The following is a 14968-nucleotide window of genomic DNA, read 5'->3' on the forward strand; positions in this document are numbered from 1 at the left end:
GCCCCAATTGTTAAACACTTGGATCAAGTCATAACCAGTTTTATTGCAAAAGGACCCTGTACACATTTATCAATTCTAGTACCTTAATAGCTACCCAAGAAGTCATTAACATACAGAAACATGCATCATGAGAAGCAAGAAATATCACCCATCCCTTCTGCGTATTAGCAACTTGTCACTCCTGAGCAACAGCGCTCACATCACTGAGGTCTGTGAACAGTCACTTTTCGCATTCATCCTGAGTGAAAGATGGAATGACTTAAGTACAAATGCAACATATTATAAACAATTTCTTACAAAAAGAAGTCACAAATTAAACCGAAGTATTTTACAGAATTTACTACAAAACAGCATAAAAACTGCCTTCACTTAAGCTCTCTCTCCCCGTATCCGGCGAGCCAACTGGATGTCTTTGGGCATGATGGTGACTCTCTTAGCGTGGATGGCACACAGATTAGCATCTTCAAACAAACCTACCAGGTACGCTTCGCTAGCCTCCTGCAGCGCGCCGATGGCGGCACTCTGGAACCTCAAGTCGGTTTTGAAATCCTGGGCGATCTCCCTCACCAACCTCTGGAAAGGCAGTTTCCGGATCAGAAGCTCGGTGGATTTCTGGTAACGACGGATTTCTCGAAGCGCAACAGTCCCGGGCCTGTAGCGATGAGGTTTTTTTCACCCCGCCAGTAGAGGGGGCGCTTTTCCTGGCCGCTTTGGTGGCCAGCTCCTTGCGGGGCGCTTTTCCACCCGTTGACTTAACGAGCAGTCTGCTTGGTTCGGGCCATTTTCTTTTACCTAACGCCGAAGTTTTAGGCCGCTTCTCCGACCACCGCGCCGCCGATGCTGCCCAAAGAGCCGCAGTAGCTGAAACACGGGGAAAGCTCCCTCCAACGAACGACCAAACCGCTCTGCCTATTACGCCCATTTTAAAGGGAGGTGAACTAAGGCTCCGAGGGACAAAGCCAGGATTCCAACCTACCAAAAAGATGGTGACCGTAGTCATGAAATCAAAAGGCACTTGCTCCTTGGAAGAAAAGCTATGACGAACCCAGAGAGCGTATTAAAAAACAGAGACTTCACTTTGCTGACATAAGTTTTCCAGTACTTATGTGCAGATATGAGGATTAAACCATAAAGAAGGCTGAGCGCCAGAAGAATTGATGCTTTTGAACTGTGGTGCTGGAGAAGACTATTTAGAGCCCCTTGGACAGCAAAGCGGAGAAGGCAATGGCACCCCACTCCAGTACTCTTGCCTGGAAAATCCCATGGATGGAGGAGCCTGGAAGGCTGCAGTCCATGGGGTCTCTGAGGGTCGGACACGACTGAGGGACTTCACTTTCACTTTCATGCATTGGAGAAGGAAATGGAAACCCACTCCAGTGTTCTTGCCTGGAGAATTCCAGGGATGGGGGAGCCTGGTGGGCTGCCGTCTATGGGGTCGCACAGAGTCGGACACGACTGAAGTTGATTTAGCAGCAGAACAGCAAAGAGATCAAAGCAGTCGATCCTCAACCCTGAGTATTCGTTTGAAGGACTGATACTGAAGCTTCAGCTTCAATACTTTGGCCACCTGATGCGAGGCCGACTCACTGGAAAAGACCCTGATGCTGGGAAAGACTGAAGTCAGGAAAAGGGGACGACAGAGGATGAGATCGTTGAATGGCATCACCGACTCGATGGACATGAGTTTGACCAAACTCCAGGAGACAGTGAAGGGCAGGGACGCCTGGTGTGCTGCAGTCCATGTGGGTCGCAAAGCGTCCGACTCACTGAGCGACTGAACAACAGTAATGAGAATCAGAAAAGGGGCGGGAAGGCAGACATTAAGCACATTCCAATAATAACCGATAATAACCGAAGAGCCTCCATTTCTCAAGGAAATTGGAAGTAATAACCGACTTTGCCCACAGCGTGGAGCCGATGAGATCCTCGAGCGTTTGACCTGCGTAAGCGCCTTTACCCACAAGGCCTCCTGCTCGGGCACATTTTGTTCCGCCCCCTTTTGCAGCACTCACGGCGGCACTTTACGACTCTGGTACTTATTTCACTGGTGAGAACACGGCCCGGCCCGCCCCTCGGGCTTAGTAGGCCCCGCCTTACTCTGAGTGGATTGGTTAGCCTTCCCACGAGCCCCACTCTGACTGGCTCGCGTCGCTGCCACTCTATTTCAGCCTAGTGGCGCGCAGCGGCGGCTACCGGCGGGAACGTGAGCGGCGGCGGCGGTGGCGGAAGTGGCCGGGGAGGCCGGTCCCTACCGACACCATGGTGAGGCGACGGGGGATCCGGCCGCCAAAGGCCTTCGGGGCGGGTGCTGGGGCAGGGGCGATGCAGAGCGAGTGTGTCATCCGGGCCTCGAGTCCTGCCACCCGGTCGGAGCAGGGGAAACAGACCGGAGAATGCAGGGGTTTCTCTCAAGACACCTGGCACGTCGGTCTCAGGGGAACAGAGGATTGGACGAACGTGTAATCATAGTATAGCAATCTAGCCGCAGTCTTCTCATTTTTTGGATGGGAAAAATGAGGCCGGAGAGGAAGGGGAACCGCCCCCCCCCCCCCCACGGCCTCCCAGAACGCCAGTGAATGAAACAGAATGACTTCTCAGTTAGGGAAGTGACTCCGAGTGATCAGACCCAGTCTGACCTCGTAGAATGTAAAGCTAGAGCGCCAGGAAGTAGAGACCCGTTGTGCGTTCTCAGATTAAGCCAACTTGGGGAATTTCAGAGCTTGTAAGGTCCTTAGAGGGCTTCCCTCGTGGCTTCGTGGTAAAGAACCCGCCTATCAGTGTAGGAGACGCGAGTTCCATCCCCGGGTCAGGAAGATCCCCTGGAGAAGGAAATGGCAGTATCTTGCCAGAGAAATACCGAGCAGGTGCGTCTGGCGGGGTACAGTCCATGGGATCGCAAGAGTCGGACCGACTTAGCTACTGAACAACAAGGCCCTTAGGATGCTAGCCTCACAATCTCCTGTGCCTCTCCTTTTCAGGCTGAAAAACACCCAGAGATGGGTTTGCTTTTCCCAGGGTCACACAGCATGCGGTTCAGAGGGAGAGGGGTCATTTTGAGCCAGATTGAGACAGAATGGGCTAACTCCTCCCAGTTCACAGAAGGAAAAACTGAGACCCTGTCAGGAAACCTCTCCAAAGGCATGCTATTCACAAGTTGTGGACAAGTTATAGATCTAAACCAGAGAGTGCGTGTACCCCCGCCCCCTCCAGTGTATGACAGGGAAACTGTGGCCCCACAATGGAATTGAGAGCTGAAGGCTTCCTGAGAGAGTACCTGGCCTGTCAGCACCCAGATTGCTCTGAGGTGGTCCCTGCACATTTCTCTGAGCCAACCCATGAGGGCTCATTAAATTTCTCCTGGTCAGTGTAAGGCTAGAGAGAAGGGAACCGGTTCCTCTCTGCTCAAGGGTAGAGTTGGTCTCAGGGAATGAGCAAAACTGGAAAAATCCGTGTGTTAAGCTCTATGGAGACAGGATTTTCGATTTTTTTCTCATGGGAGTCCCAGAGCCTAGAGTAGTGCCTGCGTGAAGGACAGACTCGTTCAGCCTTTTCCTGCCTTCTGGGGAGTGTTGAGGCCATCAACAAGGCTTTTTCCCTGTGGTCCCCGCAGGGCCGGAAGCAGAGGTCTGGCTGAAGGAGTGGGTGGTCTGCAACAACTTCCTGAATTGGGAGCCTCAGGATACTGTTAGATCTAGGCCTGAGGACCAGGCCCCAGGCATTCTGAGAAAGGCCAAAGAAAGGCCTTTCTTTCCTCAACCTTTTTCCCCTGACTTCAGAGGACCCTATCTCCCCCAGGACTGAGTGTTCAGCCCTCTCCTATCTCGCTGGCACCTTCAAGCATCTTCCATCCCCCACCTGTGCTGCTGTCCCTTCCCCTTGGCTTTCAGGTTCATCAGAATCCTCCCCTTCCTCTCACCCCTGTCTTCAGCACAGTTTGGGGTTGTAGAAGATGGTGAGATGTGACCGTGGCTCCAGGCCCTGGGCTGTCCCAGCTCCACCTCTCCCTACCCAAGCCTCTCCTTTCTTTGCGGGGTGGAGCAGGAATCCCCCCATCCCACGTGCCTCCAGGGGGGTGGTGTGTGCTGTATTTGTTCAGCAAATATTTACTGAGACCTTCTCGTGTGCCTGACCGGGTGTTCAGTGCTGGACAAAGTCCACACCCTCCAAATTTTCCAGTCTAGCAGGAGGTTTGGCGTTTCCAGTCTAGCCAGGGAGACATAATAAATAAACAAGTTAATTAGAGACTGGCTGTGTCCTGTAATAGAAGCAGCAGAGGGTGACCCAGGTGGAAACCTCCTTTCTTCCCTCGACAGGGTTATAATGAGGACCTGGCTGAGGGGACAGTCACCAGCTGGGGGCAGGGCACCCCAGGCAGAGGGAGCCTCAGAACAAGGGCTACCAGCAGCACCAGGCGTGGTGTGTGAGGTGCAGAGGGGGCCAGTTTGCTGGAGCTGGATCGGGTCTGGCTCTGTGGGCTGCCTAGGGAGGGGTACACAGGGAGGGTTGTGAGCAGGTGCTGGTCCCATCTGTGTCGCAGCCATCTGAGGGCATACTGCCAGCAACAGCTGTGGAGGCTGTGGGTCCTGCAGGTCTGTGCTGCTGGTAGCTGGGACAGGGTGGCAGCCTGAGAGGGACCAGCCTAGAGGCTCTGTGTGCCATAAAAGGACATCTGTGGGTTCCCTGCTGACAGGCATCAGCCTACTCTCCTCAGCTTTACCAGGACCTTGCTCTGTGGCCCTGGGTAGGTTCCTCCTGCTCTAGCCGCTGGTGTCTCATGTAGAGGCTCCTTGGTTGGACTGCTCCGACCCTCCCTCCACCTCTCAGAGTCCATCTTCATTCTCGCCTTCCAGGGCTAACCTGGTGATCTGGGAGGAGGACCTAGGTGTGCCCCCGTCCAGATTCCCATTGTGGACACAAGAGAACAGGCTTGCCCAGGAAGAGTGCGAGGCTTCGCCGCTGTAAATACCACCTGGGTGTGTGGCTGCTGCATGCGTGTCTGAGCCTCCGGCTCACCGCACTCGGGCAGCCTTGCACAGATTTATTCCAGAGTAGAGGGCAGGTTGGCCACCCACGTGTCCTTCTGGGAACAACCACCTCCTTTCCACGTAGCCCCTTCTTCCTCCTTATCTTGCCCTTCCAGGAAGCCTGTGCAGGAAGTGGGCCTGGGCCTAGCTTCCTGCTGCCACTGGACCTCCCCCCGGGTGGCTTGTAGGGAAGGCCCGTGGGATGTGGAATTCCCCTCCCTCCAAGCCCTTCCACAGGGAGCCTTCCTCTGGAGATTGAGGGCCATTTGTGGCCTCCTGACAGAGAGGCTCACAGCCCCCACCACCTGGAGAAACAGCTACCCCCTATTCGATAGAGCCTGAGGGTAGGCTGGGACTCCCCAGCAAAGAGCTCCTAGGGGTCAGGCCAACTTAGAGCTCCCCAGTTACTGGGGCATGATAAGGTTTTCCCTGAGGTAATTTCCTGTCTGGTGGGGCCCTTGCTCTAGAACTTTCACCTACCTATGCTGGATAGGCTGCCACTGGACCCTGAACCCAAGCACTGCCCCTTGAGTCACCCTTCTGGAGGCCCAGAGACAGGCCCCAGGGTAAGGCTCAAGATTTGTGTTCCAAAAATGAAAACTAATTTCCGCCGCCCACCGCGCCCCCCCCCCACCCCCAGTTAACACTATATGGTTGTTTTTTTTTTTTTATGAAAAATTCAGTAATAAAGGAAACAGAACTATCTTGAAAGTTTACCTTATCTGGGTGAGTTTTTAAATCCCATTGTTTATCTGCTGTCCCTTCCAGTAACCACAGACTTTTTCTGAAATGTTTCTTCCTCTCACCTGGTAAATTCCGCTCAAATGCCCAGCTCAGATGTCACCTCCTTAGATCATGAGGCCAGTTGAGCCTGATGGATCACTCTGCCAGGGGACAGTCAGGGCTGCCCCCCAAGGTGTAGGCCCAGGATGAGCTGGCTTCTGACAGATAGGGTCGAGCCACACTCCATCTCTAGGTCTCTGGCGCTGGGCAAGTTCCTCAGTCTCTAAGCTCATCATCCTCACCTGAAAAGTGTGTGTGACGATAACCATCTACCATACTGAAAATGAAAGGCTTAGCTAGAGCTGCATGTGTTAACCTGGATGTATCTCTGAAGCAGCAGCAGAGCGAAACACAAGCAGCAGCAGGACCCATGTGCCATGATGCTGTTGATAAACCTAGAGGGCTATGCCTGGTCCTGTCAGGCATGAGCTAAAGAGAAATACCCAGAATGATCAGCCCCAACACCGGAGGGCAGCTGCTGCTGAGATTGTCAGGGGAAAGATCAAACCGTTTTATTGAAGGACTTCGGGGGAGGGTCAAAAGGCTGGGAGGACAAAGATCTAACGTCCTCCTCCTGGCTGAGATCTCCCCAGCTGCAGAATTGCTGAAATGAGATTTTCTAGACCTGAGTGCTAACCTGGGAGGTGGGTATGTGGCCTGGGGTTGGGCAGAGTTCAGAGGCTGTGTTTCTGTTGAGGGATATGCCAGCCCTGCCTAGAGGCCGGGGCCATGGTGCTGATGAGCCAGACAGGTCATGCGCTTTTGTTTGCCTTTCAGCTTCCCTTGTCGCTGCTGAAAACGGCTCAGAATCACCCAATGGTGAGTATGTGCCACTCTGGAGTGGTGCCTTTCAGCAGGTCCCAGCCTCAGCACAGGAACAGGGACACTGGGCAGAGGGCGAGGTGCCTCCAGACAAGCCCGCCTCCTGCCTGTCCACGAAGCAGCAGCTTGTCCTCTCCTCCCTCCCGCACGTCAGGGCCTGTGTCATTTCTGCTCCTGTTCCAAGTCATACATACTTATTAAAAGTGTCAAATACTGGAGATTCAGAGGAAGGGGAAGCCCCTCTTCATTAATCTTTCCAACAATTTATTCTTTGGTTTTTACACGTTTTGACTTTTAACATGTGTGTATAAGCATGACTGAATTTTTAAAATGTGGGTGGGTTCATGCAATACACATTCCCTAATCTGCTTTTGTTCCTTTGTGATAGAGTGTGATATCTGTCAATATATTCTGTTGTCTTTCCTTTTTTTAATTCAGATATTATTCATACAACCATACGGTTCAGCCTTTTCAGGGGGGACAGTTTAGGGACGCTCAGCACGCTCACAGGGTTGGGCAACCCCCACCTCTGTGTCATTGCGGAGTAATCCTGTCACCCCAAAAGGTGGCCCAGGCCCCACTAGCAGCCATCCCCACAGCCCCCTCCCCCAGCACCTGGCAACCACTCCTCTGCTTTCTGTCTCTGTGGATTTGCCTGTTCTGGACATTTCCCATAAATGGGCTCACACAACACGTGGCCTTTCATGTCTGGCTCCTCTCACTCAGCATGCTGTTCTCGGGGTTTGTCCACATTATAGCGTGTGTCGGAGCTCCATCCCTATGGCCAGGTGCTACTCCATTGTGTAGATCATGTCTGGCTCCTCTCACTCAGCATGCTGTTCTTGGGGTTTGTCCACATTATAAGGTGTGTCGGAGCTCCATCCCTATGGCCAGGTGCTACTCCATTGTGTAGATCATGTCTGGCTCCTCTCACTCAGCATGCTGTTCTTGGGGTTTGTCACATTATAGCGTGTGTCAGAGCTCCATCCCTATGGCCAGGTGCAACTCCATTGTGTAGATCATGTCTGGCTCCTCTCACTCAGCATGCTGTTCTCGGGGATTGTCACATTATAGCGTGTGTCGGAGCTCCATCCCTATGGCCAGGTGCAACTCCATTGTGTAGATCATGTCTGGCTCCTCTCACTCAGCATGCTGTTCTCGGGGTTTGTCACATTATAGCGTGTGTCGGAGCTCCATCCCTATGGCCAGGTGCAACTCCATTGTGTAGATCATGTCTGGCTCCTCTCACTCAGCATGCTGTTCTCGGGGTTTGTCACATTATAGCGTGTGTCGGAGCTCCATCCCTATGGCCAGGTGCTACTCCATTGTGTAGATATATCGCACTTCATCCATTTGTCCCGGTGGCTTCCCTGATAGTTCAGATGGTACAGAATCTGCCTGCAGTGAAGGAGACCAGAGTTTGATCCCTGGGTTGGGAAGATCCTCTGGAGAAGTGAATGGCAACCCACTCCAGTATTCTTGCCTGGAGACTTCCGTGGACAGAGGAGCCTGGCAGGCTACAGTTGATGGGATCACAGAGTTGGACACGACTGAGCTGCTAACACACATCCCTTTGTTCCCTGATGACGGACGTTTGGGTTGTTTCTGCTTTTTGGCTACTGAAAATTTGAGCTGCCGGAAACATTTGTGTACTCATTTTTCCGTGGATACATGCCTTCATTTCTCTTGGGCAGATAGCTGAGTTGATTCTTTTTTTTAATTTTTTCAAACTTGAAAGTGATGACTTTCTAAATCGTGTTTAAACCTTAAAGTGGTTGCCAAGGGCAACAGGCAGAGTAGCTGAAAAATGTCTACAGCACCATGGAAGGCAGGGGAGAGCGCGTGATGACTGCCGGTGGCCATCCAGGGACTCAGCTGAGCTGTCCCACAGGCCTACCAGGGTCTCACCCTCACGCACGTCACTGGTCACCCACCAGCAGGAACTTGAGCAGGAAGTCACAGGCATGGGCTGGGCTGCCGCTGTTGCTCATCATGCCAGCACCCGGCATCATGCCAGCGCTCAGGCCCGGCCCGCAGAACGGTGCAGAGGTGGTGTCTGGGCAGCCCAGTGCCTCTCCAGCCCCAAGAGTTGATTATTTTTTTAAATTTTTATTTTATATTGAAATATGGTTGATCCACATTTTGTTAGTTTCAGGTGTACAGCAAAGTGGTTCAGTTATGTATACACAGGTATCTGTTATTTTTAAAATTATTTTCCCATTTAGGTTGTTCCATAATATTGAGCAAAGAATCCCCTGTACTATAGAGTAGATCCTTGCTCAGTTTTTTATTTGTTTGTCTTTGGAGTATAATTGGTTTACAGTGCTCTGTTAGTCTCTGCTGTACAATGAAGTGAATGAGCTATATGTGTACATATACCCCCTCCCTCTTGGACCTCGTCCCACCCCACCCCCTTCCCATCCTGGAAGGGGGAACACCCATCACACAGCACCCAGCTGAGCTCCCTGTGCTATACTGCAGGTTCCTGGTTATCCATGTTAAATATAATTGTGTGTACATGTCAGTTCCATACTCCCTAACTATCCCTCCTTGCCCCCATCCCCTCTGGTAACCATAAGTTTGTTCTCTGAGTTGGTATTTTTTTAAGACAGGCTTTTCTAGCAAAAGCATGTCTTCTGAATGAGGTGCTTTTCCCCAAACACATCAAGACAGGCAAGTAATTCCTGCAATGAAAGACTATCTCCAGACCACCATAGATCACACACGTGGCATCACTGGGCACCTGGCCACCCTGTTACTACTCATTCTTTTAAAGATGTGTGGGTGGTGTTCATTTCTTCCACACACAGGAAAACGATTTCATCATAGAAAGTGTACAGTGCCCAGCAAAGTGTACTGAGAAAGCAGAGCACATCTCCTGCAAGATGGGCCCCTGGGAGCCTGGGTACCGGACGCTGTGCCCACTGGGTCCCAAGAGGAGCCAAGGCCGTGTCTGAGCAAGGCCCGATGGTGGCGACCTGCTCCTCGGGGTAGGTTTGCACCTTCCTTGGGGCCTGTGCCTGATGTGGGGCCTGTTTCTCTCCAGTTGGTGGAGCTCAAAAACGGGGAGACATACAACGGGCACCTGGTGAGCTGCGACAACTGGATGAACATCAACCTGCGCGAGGTGATCTGCACGTCCAGGGTGAGCGCCCTGTGCCCTCAGCCTGTGCCCCTTTCTGGGGACCTTCAGGTGGTGCTGGTCTGGTGGGCATCTTGAGTGGAGGCTGTGTGGCCAGGGTCATGCACTGGGACCTGGGGTGACCTTCCAGAGCCTCGGCCTTCTCACTTCCAAGTCCGGTACAAGCCCTCTGCCTGGACCGGACGGCCCACACCTCAGCCTCTACTGCAGTCTATCCTGCCAGGGGCGGGGCTCTGTGGAGGGGCGGGGCCCTGGGCTGGGTGTGGAGCTCGGCAGAGGGACAAGGCTCCAAGTCTCTGGTGCCCTGGACTTTGCACCTGTGGATGCTGCCCAGCAGTTACTGAGCTGCTCCTCCACCCCCCAATCCCAACGCCACTCCTGACCAGGAAGGACTTGGGCCTAGGGATGCCCCTGGCTGTAAACCCGTTCTCTACAGGAAGGGGGTGGCCTCCAGGGCAGACTCCCTCCCCCTCCCTGCACTGGGTTCCGCTAGTTAGTACTTTCCTTTCCCCTTGATTCCTGTCTCCATCACCTGCCCAAGGCAGCCCCCCATGTTATGGGGAAGAAGCTGCTGGGAGGCCCAGGCTGTCTTGAGCCAAGGACAGGGTACCCCCAGGGCTTGCCCCGCCAGCATTCAGCAGAGCACGAGGCAGCCTCTCTCGTCCTTGAAGGCAGACGGGGGCGGGGGGACCACCCCCCCTCCCCCTCAGCTGCTCAGCTCTGTAACTTATTTCTTGGGACCAAACTCCAGGCAGCAGGTGGCTGGGGATTTCCATTGTGGCTGTGGCACATGGTGCCATGGTGCACAGCTGGGCACATGTCCTTCTGCACATGGCCAGTAGGTTTCTGTCCACTTTGAGAATGTTGAGCCAATCACTGGGTCTTGGGGCAAGGTCAGTCCCACCTCCATGGCCAAGCCTGGACACATGGCTCCCCCTGGAAGGTTCCCCTTGGGACCCAGCGGTTGGGAGGAGAAACTGGGTGTGAGGAACCAATCTATGCAGCCATCAGGCCTCCTCACCTGTAAACAGGTGACAGCAGCCCCTTCTCCCCTCGAGCAGCCGATGCAGAGACCCCAGGGGCTGAGAGTGTGCAGGAGAACAAGCGTCTGGAGGCACGAGCTGCCCCCGTGGAAAGCACATAAGCCTGGTTCCCCCAGGGAGTGCGCTGGGCTGGGCCTGCCCTTGGCTGGGGAAAAGCCTCACGCTGAATGGCCACCCCGGTCCCAGCCCTGAGCTTCCACAGAATCATCATTTTGCCTGGCTGTACTCTGCATCCCCATGGACTTGGCTGCTCGCCTACCCTCTCTGGGAAAGGAATGCTCTGAGGCCTCTTGGGGCTCCTGTATGGGTCGGGGGCTCTTATGTATGTTCCTGGGAAGAGCTGGCCCTCAGACATTCCGCTTGTCCCCACCGAGCGCCTGCACTGGGCTGGGCTGAGTGGCCCAGGCACCGCTGATGTCATGCAGGAGGACTGAGGGCTTCAAGGAGGCTGCAAGCGAGGCCTGTTGAGGGCTGCAGTTAGCCAGACACGAAAAGGCGGGAACAGTGTATGCAAAATGCAGGAGGCCAGAAGCCCATTGTGTGTGTTCCAGAATGTTCCATCTGGAAGGCACATCGAATGCTGAGAGAGGGCAGCCAGAGTGGGGCGGGATCTCAGGCCCTCTGGAGCCACACTGAGAGAGTTGGACCTCGTCCTCAGCCAACGGGGCCCTGATTGGGATCTAAGCAGGGAGATGTCTTGGTCTGATTTCTAGGGGTGTGGGGGAGGGGTTGGCTTGGGGCAGCAGGGGTGGGGCAGGATAAGCAATGTGATGGACGAGGTCCCGGGCTCCTGCCCAAGGGCAGCAGGAGGGTGGGGCGAGGCCTTGTGCTGGTCACAGGGTGTTTGAGGGTCAGGGGGAGACAGCATCCTGAAAACTTCAAGGTCAGCGTTGCTCAAGAGTCTACAGCTGTACAAGCCCCCTTGTCTCTCTAGCTTCCATTAGCTCCCCTGTAAACTGGCATCACTGGGGTGCTGCCCCAGCTGGCCGCAAACCTGCCTCCCCACCCCCTCCTGGCCCTCTTCACCCACCACACAGGGTCTGTGTCCTGCTCACCTGTGTCCCATGCCCAGCTCAGACCCTGCCACGAGACACTTGTGTGAATGAATGAGTCACGGTGCATGGAGCGGACTCCAGGAGAGTTTGGGAAGACTGGGAGCAGAAAGGGGAGGAGCTGGGCTGTGGCAGCACCTGGCCCGTGAGGCAGCCTCGCCCCTCTCCAGGCTTTGGACGGCATCCCCCACCAGAGGACAGGCTGAGGACACAGGCTGCTCACGAGGCCCTGCCCTGCCCGCCCGCCCTCGTGCATGAAGGGCTGCCAAGGGTCTGGAGAGAGCCTGCTGGAGGGCAGCCCCTCCCATGTCCTGTGCAGAAGGAAGAACCTCATACCCTGCGGGGGCGACGCCAGGTGCAGGAAGCCTGAGCTGATCGATGCTGCCCCGGCTGACTACACGTCCCTCCCCACGGCTCTGACACGTACCCCCTCTTGCAGGACGGGGACAAATTCTGGCGGATGCCTGAGTGCTACATTCGCGGCAGCACCATTAAGTACCTGCGCATCCCCGACGAGATCATCGACATGGTCAAGGAGGAGGTGGTGGCCAAGGGCCGTGGCCGCGGTGGCCTGCAGCAGCAGAAGCAGCAGAAGGGCCGAGGGATGGGGGGCGCCGGGCGAGGTAGGCCCTTCTCTCCCCCTTCTCCCCTGGCAGGCAGCTGGGGCCTCCCCACTGGAGGGTGACTGCCGCACACGGCATCTGGCCTGGCCCAGTGTTGACATTCTCCACTGGTGTCGTCATGTTGCCGAGGGCCTGGCTCTGTGCCCCTCCTCCATAGCACTGGGGGGCCGTGACTCACAGGGCTCTTCTGTGGAACAGCTGATGCTGCTGGTTGCCACCTGAATGCCCCGTGTCCCCCACCCCAGGAGCCCAGCTAAGTCCTGGTGGTCAGTGCTAGCTGCGCCCATCCCCACAACATGGGCCCTCCTCCCCCCAGTGGCTCTTGGTGCTCCCTCAGCTCCAGGTGCCGCCCGGCAGACTAACCTGGTACCCACACAGACCTGGGACTTGAGCCCCACCTGTGTTTCCTGGCAGGTGCTCTGGGCACCTCCACAAGGCTCAGATTCCCTGCTGCAGAGAAGATCTCCATGGTGCCCAGCCTGGGACCCTTCCCTGCTGTGACTCCTTTAGACAAAACCGAGGTCACGCCTTTTGGGTAGATCACCCCACGCCACCCTGAAATGATAAATCTAGCATAAAACTAAACGTGCAGTCAGCTAGAGCCGGAGCCCAGAGGCCAGCGGTGGGCCCTACCCTTCCCCGCCTCCCCACCCGACTTCCGTCCTTGGAGGGACCTGGCTTTGTCTTGCCCACCTGGAGGGGCTTGTATGCTAGGTCCCAGGAACCCACCTTGGGGGCTTATATGCAGAGCCAGGAAGGACATAGGAGCCCTCCCTGAGCTGAGGCTTGAGTGACAGAAAGGAGCCAGAGAGAAGAGGGCACCGCAGGTGGAGAAGAACCTAGGATGGGGGTGAGCAGGGCCCCAGGGGCCCCAGGACCTGCCCCCAGGGCTAGGCTCTCCACCCAGGGTGCCATCACTGTCGAGTAAACTGCCTGAAGGAGCAGGGAGGACAGGGAGAGCAGCTTGCTTGCACCGGGGCCCCTGCATGACCAGGCTCCCCTTGGCCAAGCTGGGTCTTGCTCCGTTAGAGATGAGGCCAGGCAGACCCTGTCAGCACTGGCTCTGTCCCCTGCATGTGTGTGGAGGAAAGGGACCCTGGAAGGCCAAGCTGCTGCTTCTGTGACTTCCTGGGCAGGGTCTGCACCCACCCTTGGGCTATTCACCTTCCCCAGCAGCAGTGCTGTGTGCTCCATGTAAAATGTCTTTCGGAAACAGCCCCGCCTGTGGCTGCAGAGGTCAGAGCTCAGGAGGCTCCCCCGCCCCATCTCTGGGCTGGACACACAGAAACCCCACCCCACCCCATTGTTTCTCTGGGGCCAGCAAGGCAGGCTGGGGTCCCTGGTGCAGCCCCAGCCACAGCTGAGCATCGTTGCTCCACCCCTGGGCTGAGTCCAGGCCTCATTCTAGCTTGTACTCCCTCCTCCTCCTCCTGGAAACCCTCTGACTTTGTCCTGCTGATGACCACCCACCCCCTCACCTTGGCCCTCAGCCCTCTCTTCCAGGAAGCATCCCCCCCCGCCCCCGCAAGCCCCAGTGTGACTTGGTGCCAACCTCTGTCCTCCTTGGCATCCTTCGCACCCGTGGAGCGCCTGGTCTGATATCCCTTGTCACACTGAGAACGTTGTGGAGCAATACCCCTGCCCAGTCCTGGTCAGACGCTCCACCTCAGGTTTTCAGCCTGCTCTTAGAAGGTATGGTCACTGCCCCCACTTCACAGAGGTGAAAGCTGAGGCTCAGAGGGGTTCAACGACTTGGCTATAGTCTAAGAGTTCCAGTTCCTGGTCCCTGCCTACAGTGACCCTCCCAGCCCAGCTCTACTGAGGCCCCCCTCCTCTGTCTCACAGGTGTGTTCGGTGGCCGGGGCCGAGGTGGGATCCCCGGGACTGGCAGAGGTCAACCAGAAAAGAAGCCAGGCCGACAGGCGGGCAAGCAGTGAGCCGCCCCTCCCTCCATTCCCGAGACGGAGCTGCCGCATGGAGCATCTGCTCCCACCCAGAGGCTGCTTTCCTGCTCTCCAGTTTATGACTGTTCAGAACAAAAAGAAGAGGCAGGGGTCGGGGAGGACCCCCTGCCTGTTGTCTCGTGGTCCTCCTCTTTTTTTGTTAGCCAGCAGTTCTGTGGTTGGAAATGTTATTCTGTGCTTCTGGTTTTGTGAAGCCGCAGCCAACTGGGTTCCTGGAAGATTCTGTGTTTAATGCATCTGTAAAGCCCTCACTCTTGTTTTAAGGGCAGGCATTTTCCAAACAGGTTTGTTTTGCATTCTGTATGGTGAACAGACAGGAGGTTTTTATTTTCAGCTGTTTGCACTGAGATTGACAGCCTGGAGGGTCTCCTGAAACACGGACCCTGAAACTGCCTTTTCGAAATGAATCCAGGCAAACGTGTGCCTCAGAAGCTGTTCTGGGGGATGATGCCCTGTTCCGTCCCTTCTTCTCTCCCTCTTTGTCTTAGAAAAATAAAAACAAATACAACTACAAA

The 14968-nt window shown here is 55.2% G+C and overlaps 1 protein-coding gene and 1 pseudogene across 1 annotated transcript; one reads left to right on the top strand and one right to left on the bottom strand.

Annotated features, from left to right (window-relative positions):
* Positions 1-324: 324 nt before the first annotated feature.
* On the bottom strand, positions 325-921 carry LOC147368098 (histone H3.3A-like; annotated as a pseudogene).
* On the top strand, positions 838-14968 carry LSM4 (LSM4 homolog, U6 small nuclear RNA and mRNA degradation associated). The gene is made up of 6 exons (XM_086413529.1): positions 838-857; positions 2169-2262; positions 6585-6626; positions 9676-9774; positions 12306-12489; positions 14335-14968. Exons 1-6 carry the CDS (start codon positions 838-840, stop codon positions 14424-14426), a joined length of 531 nt encoding a protein of 176 aa, XP_086269655.1. The 3' UTR covers positions 14427-14968.

The sequence above is a fragment of the Bos grunniens genome, chromosome 7 (assembly GCF_055505025.1).
Source record: "Bos grunniens cultivar Pamir isolate PY7600 chromosome 7, Bosgru_T2T1.0, whole genome shotgun sequence".
NCBI lineage: Eukaryota > Metazoa > Chordata > Mammalia > Artiodactyla > Bovidae > Bos > Bos grunniens.

Coding starts and splice junctions, on each gene's coding strand:
- LSM4 (XM_086413529.1), top strand. CDS start 838: ATGCTGCCCAAAGAGCCGCA. Junction 9,775..12,305: donor AGGTGATCTGCACGTCCAGG/GTGAGCGCCCTG, acceptor CCCCTCTTGCAG/GACGGGGACAAATTCTGGCG. Junction 12,490..14,334: donor GATGGGGGGCGCCGGGCGAG/GTAGGCCCTTCT, acceptor TCTGTCTCACAG/GTGTGTTCGGTGGCCGGGGC.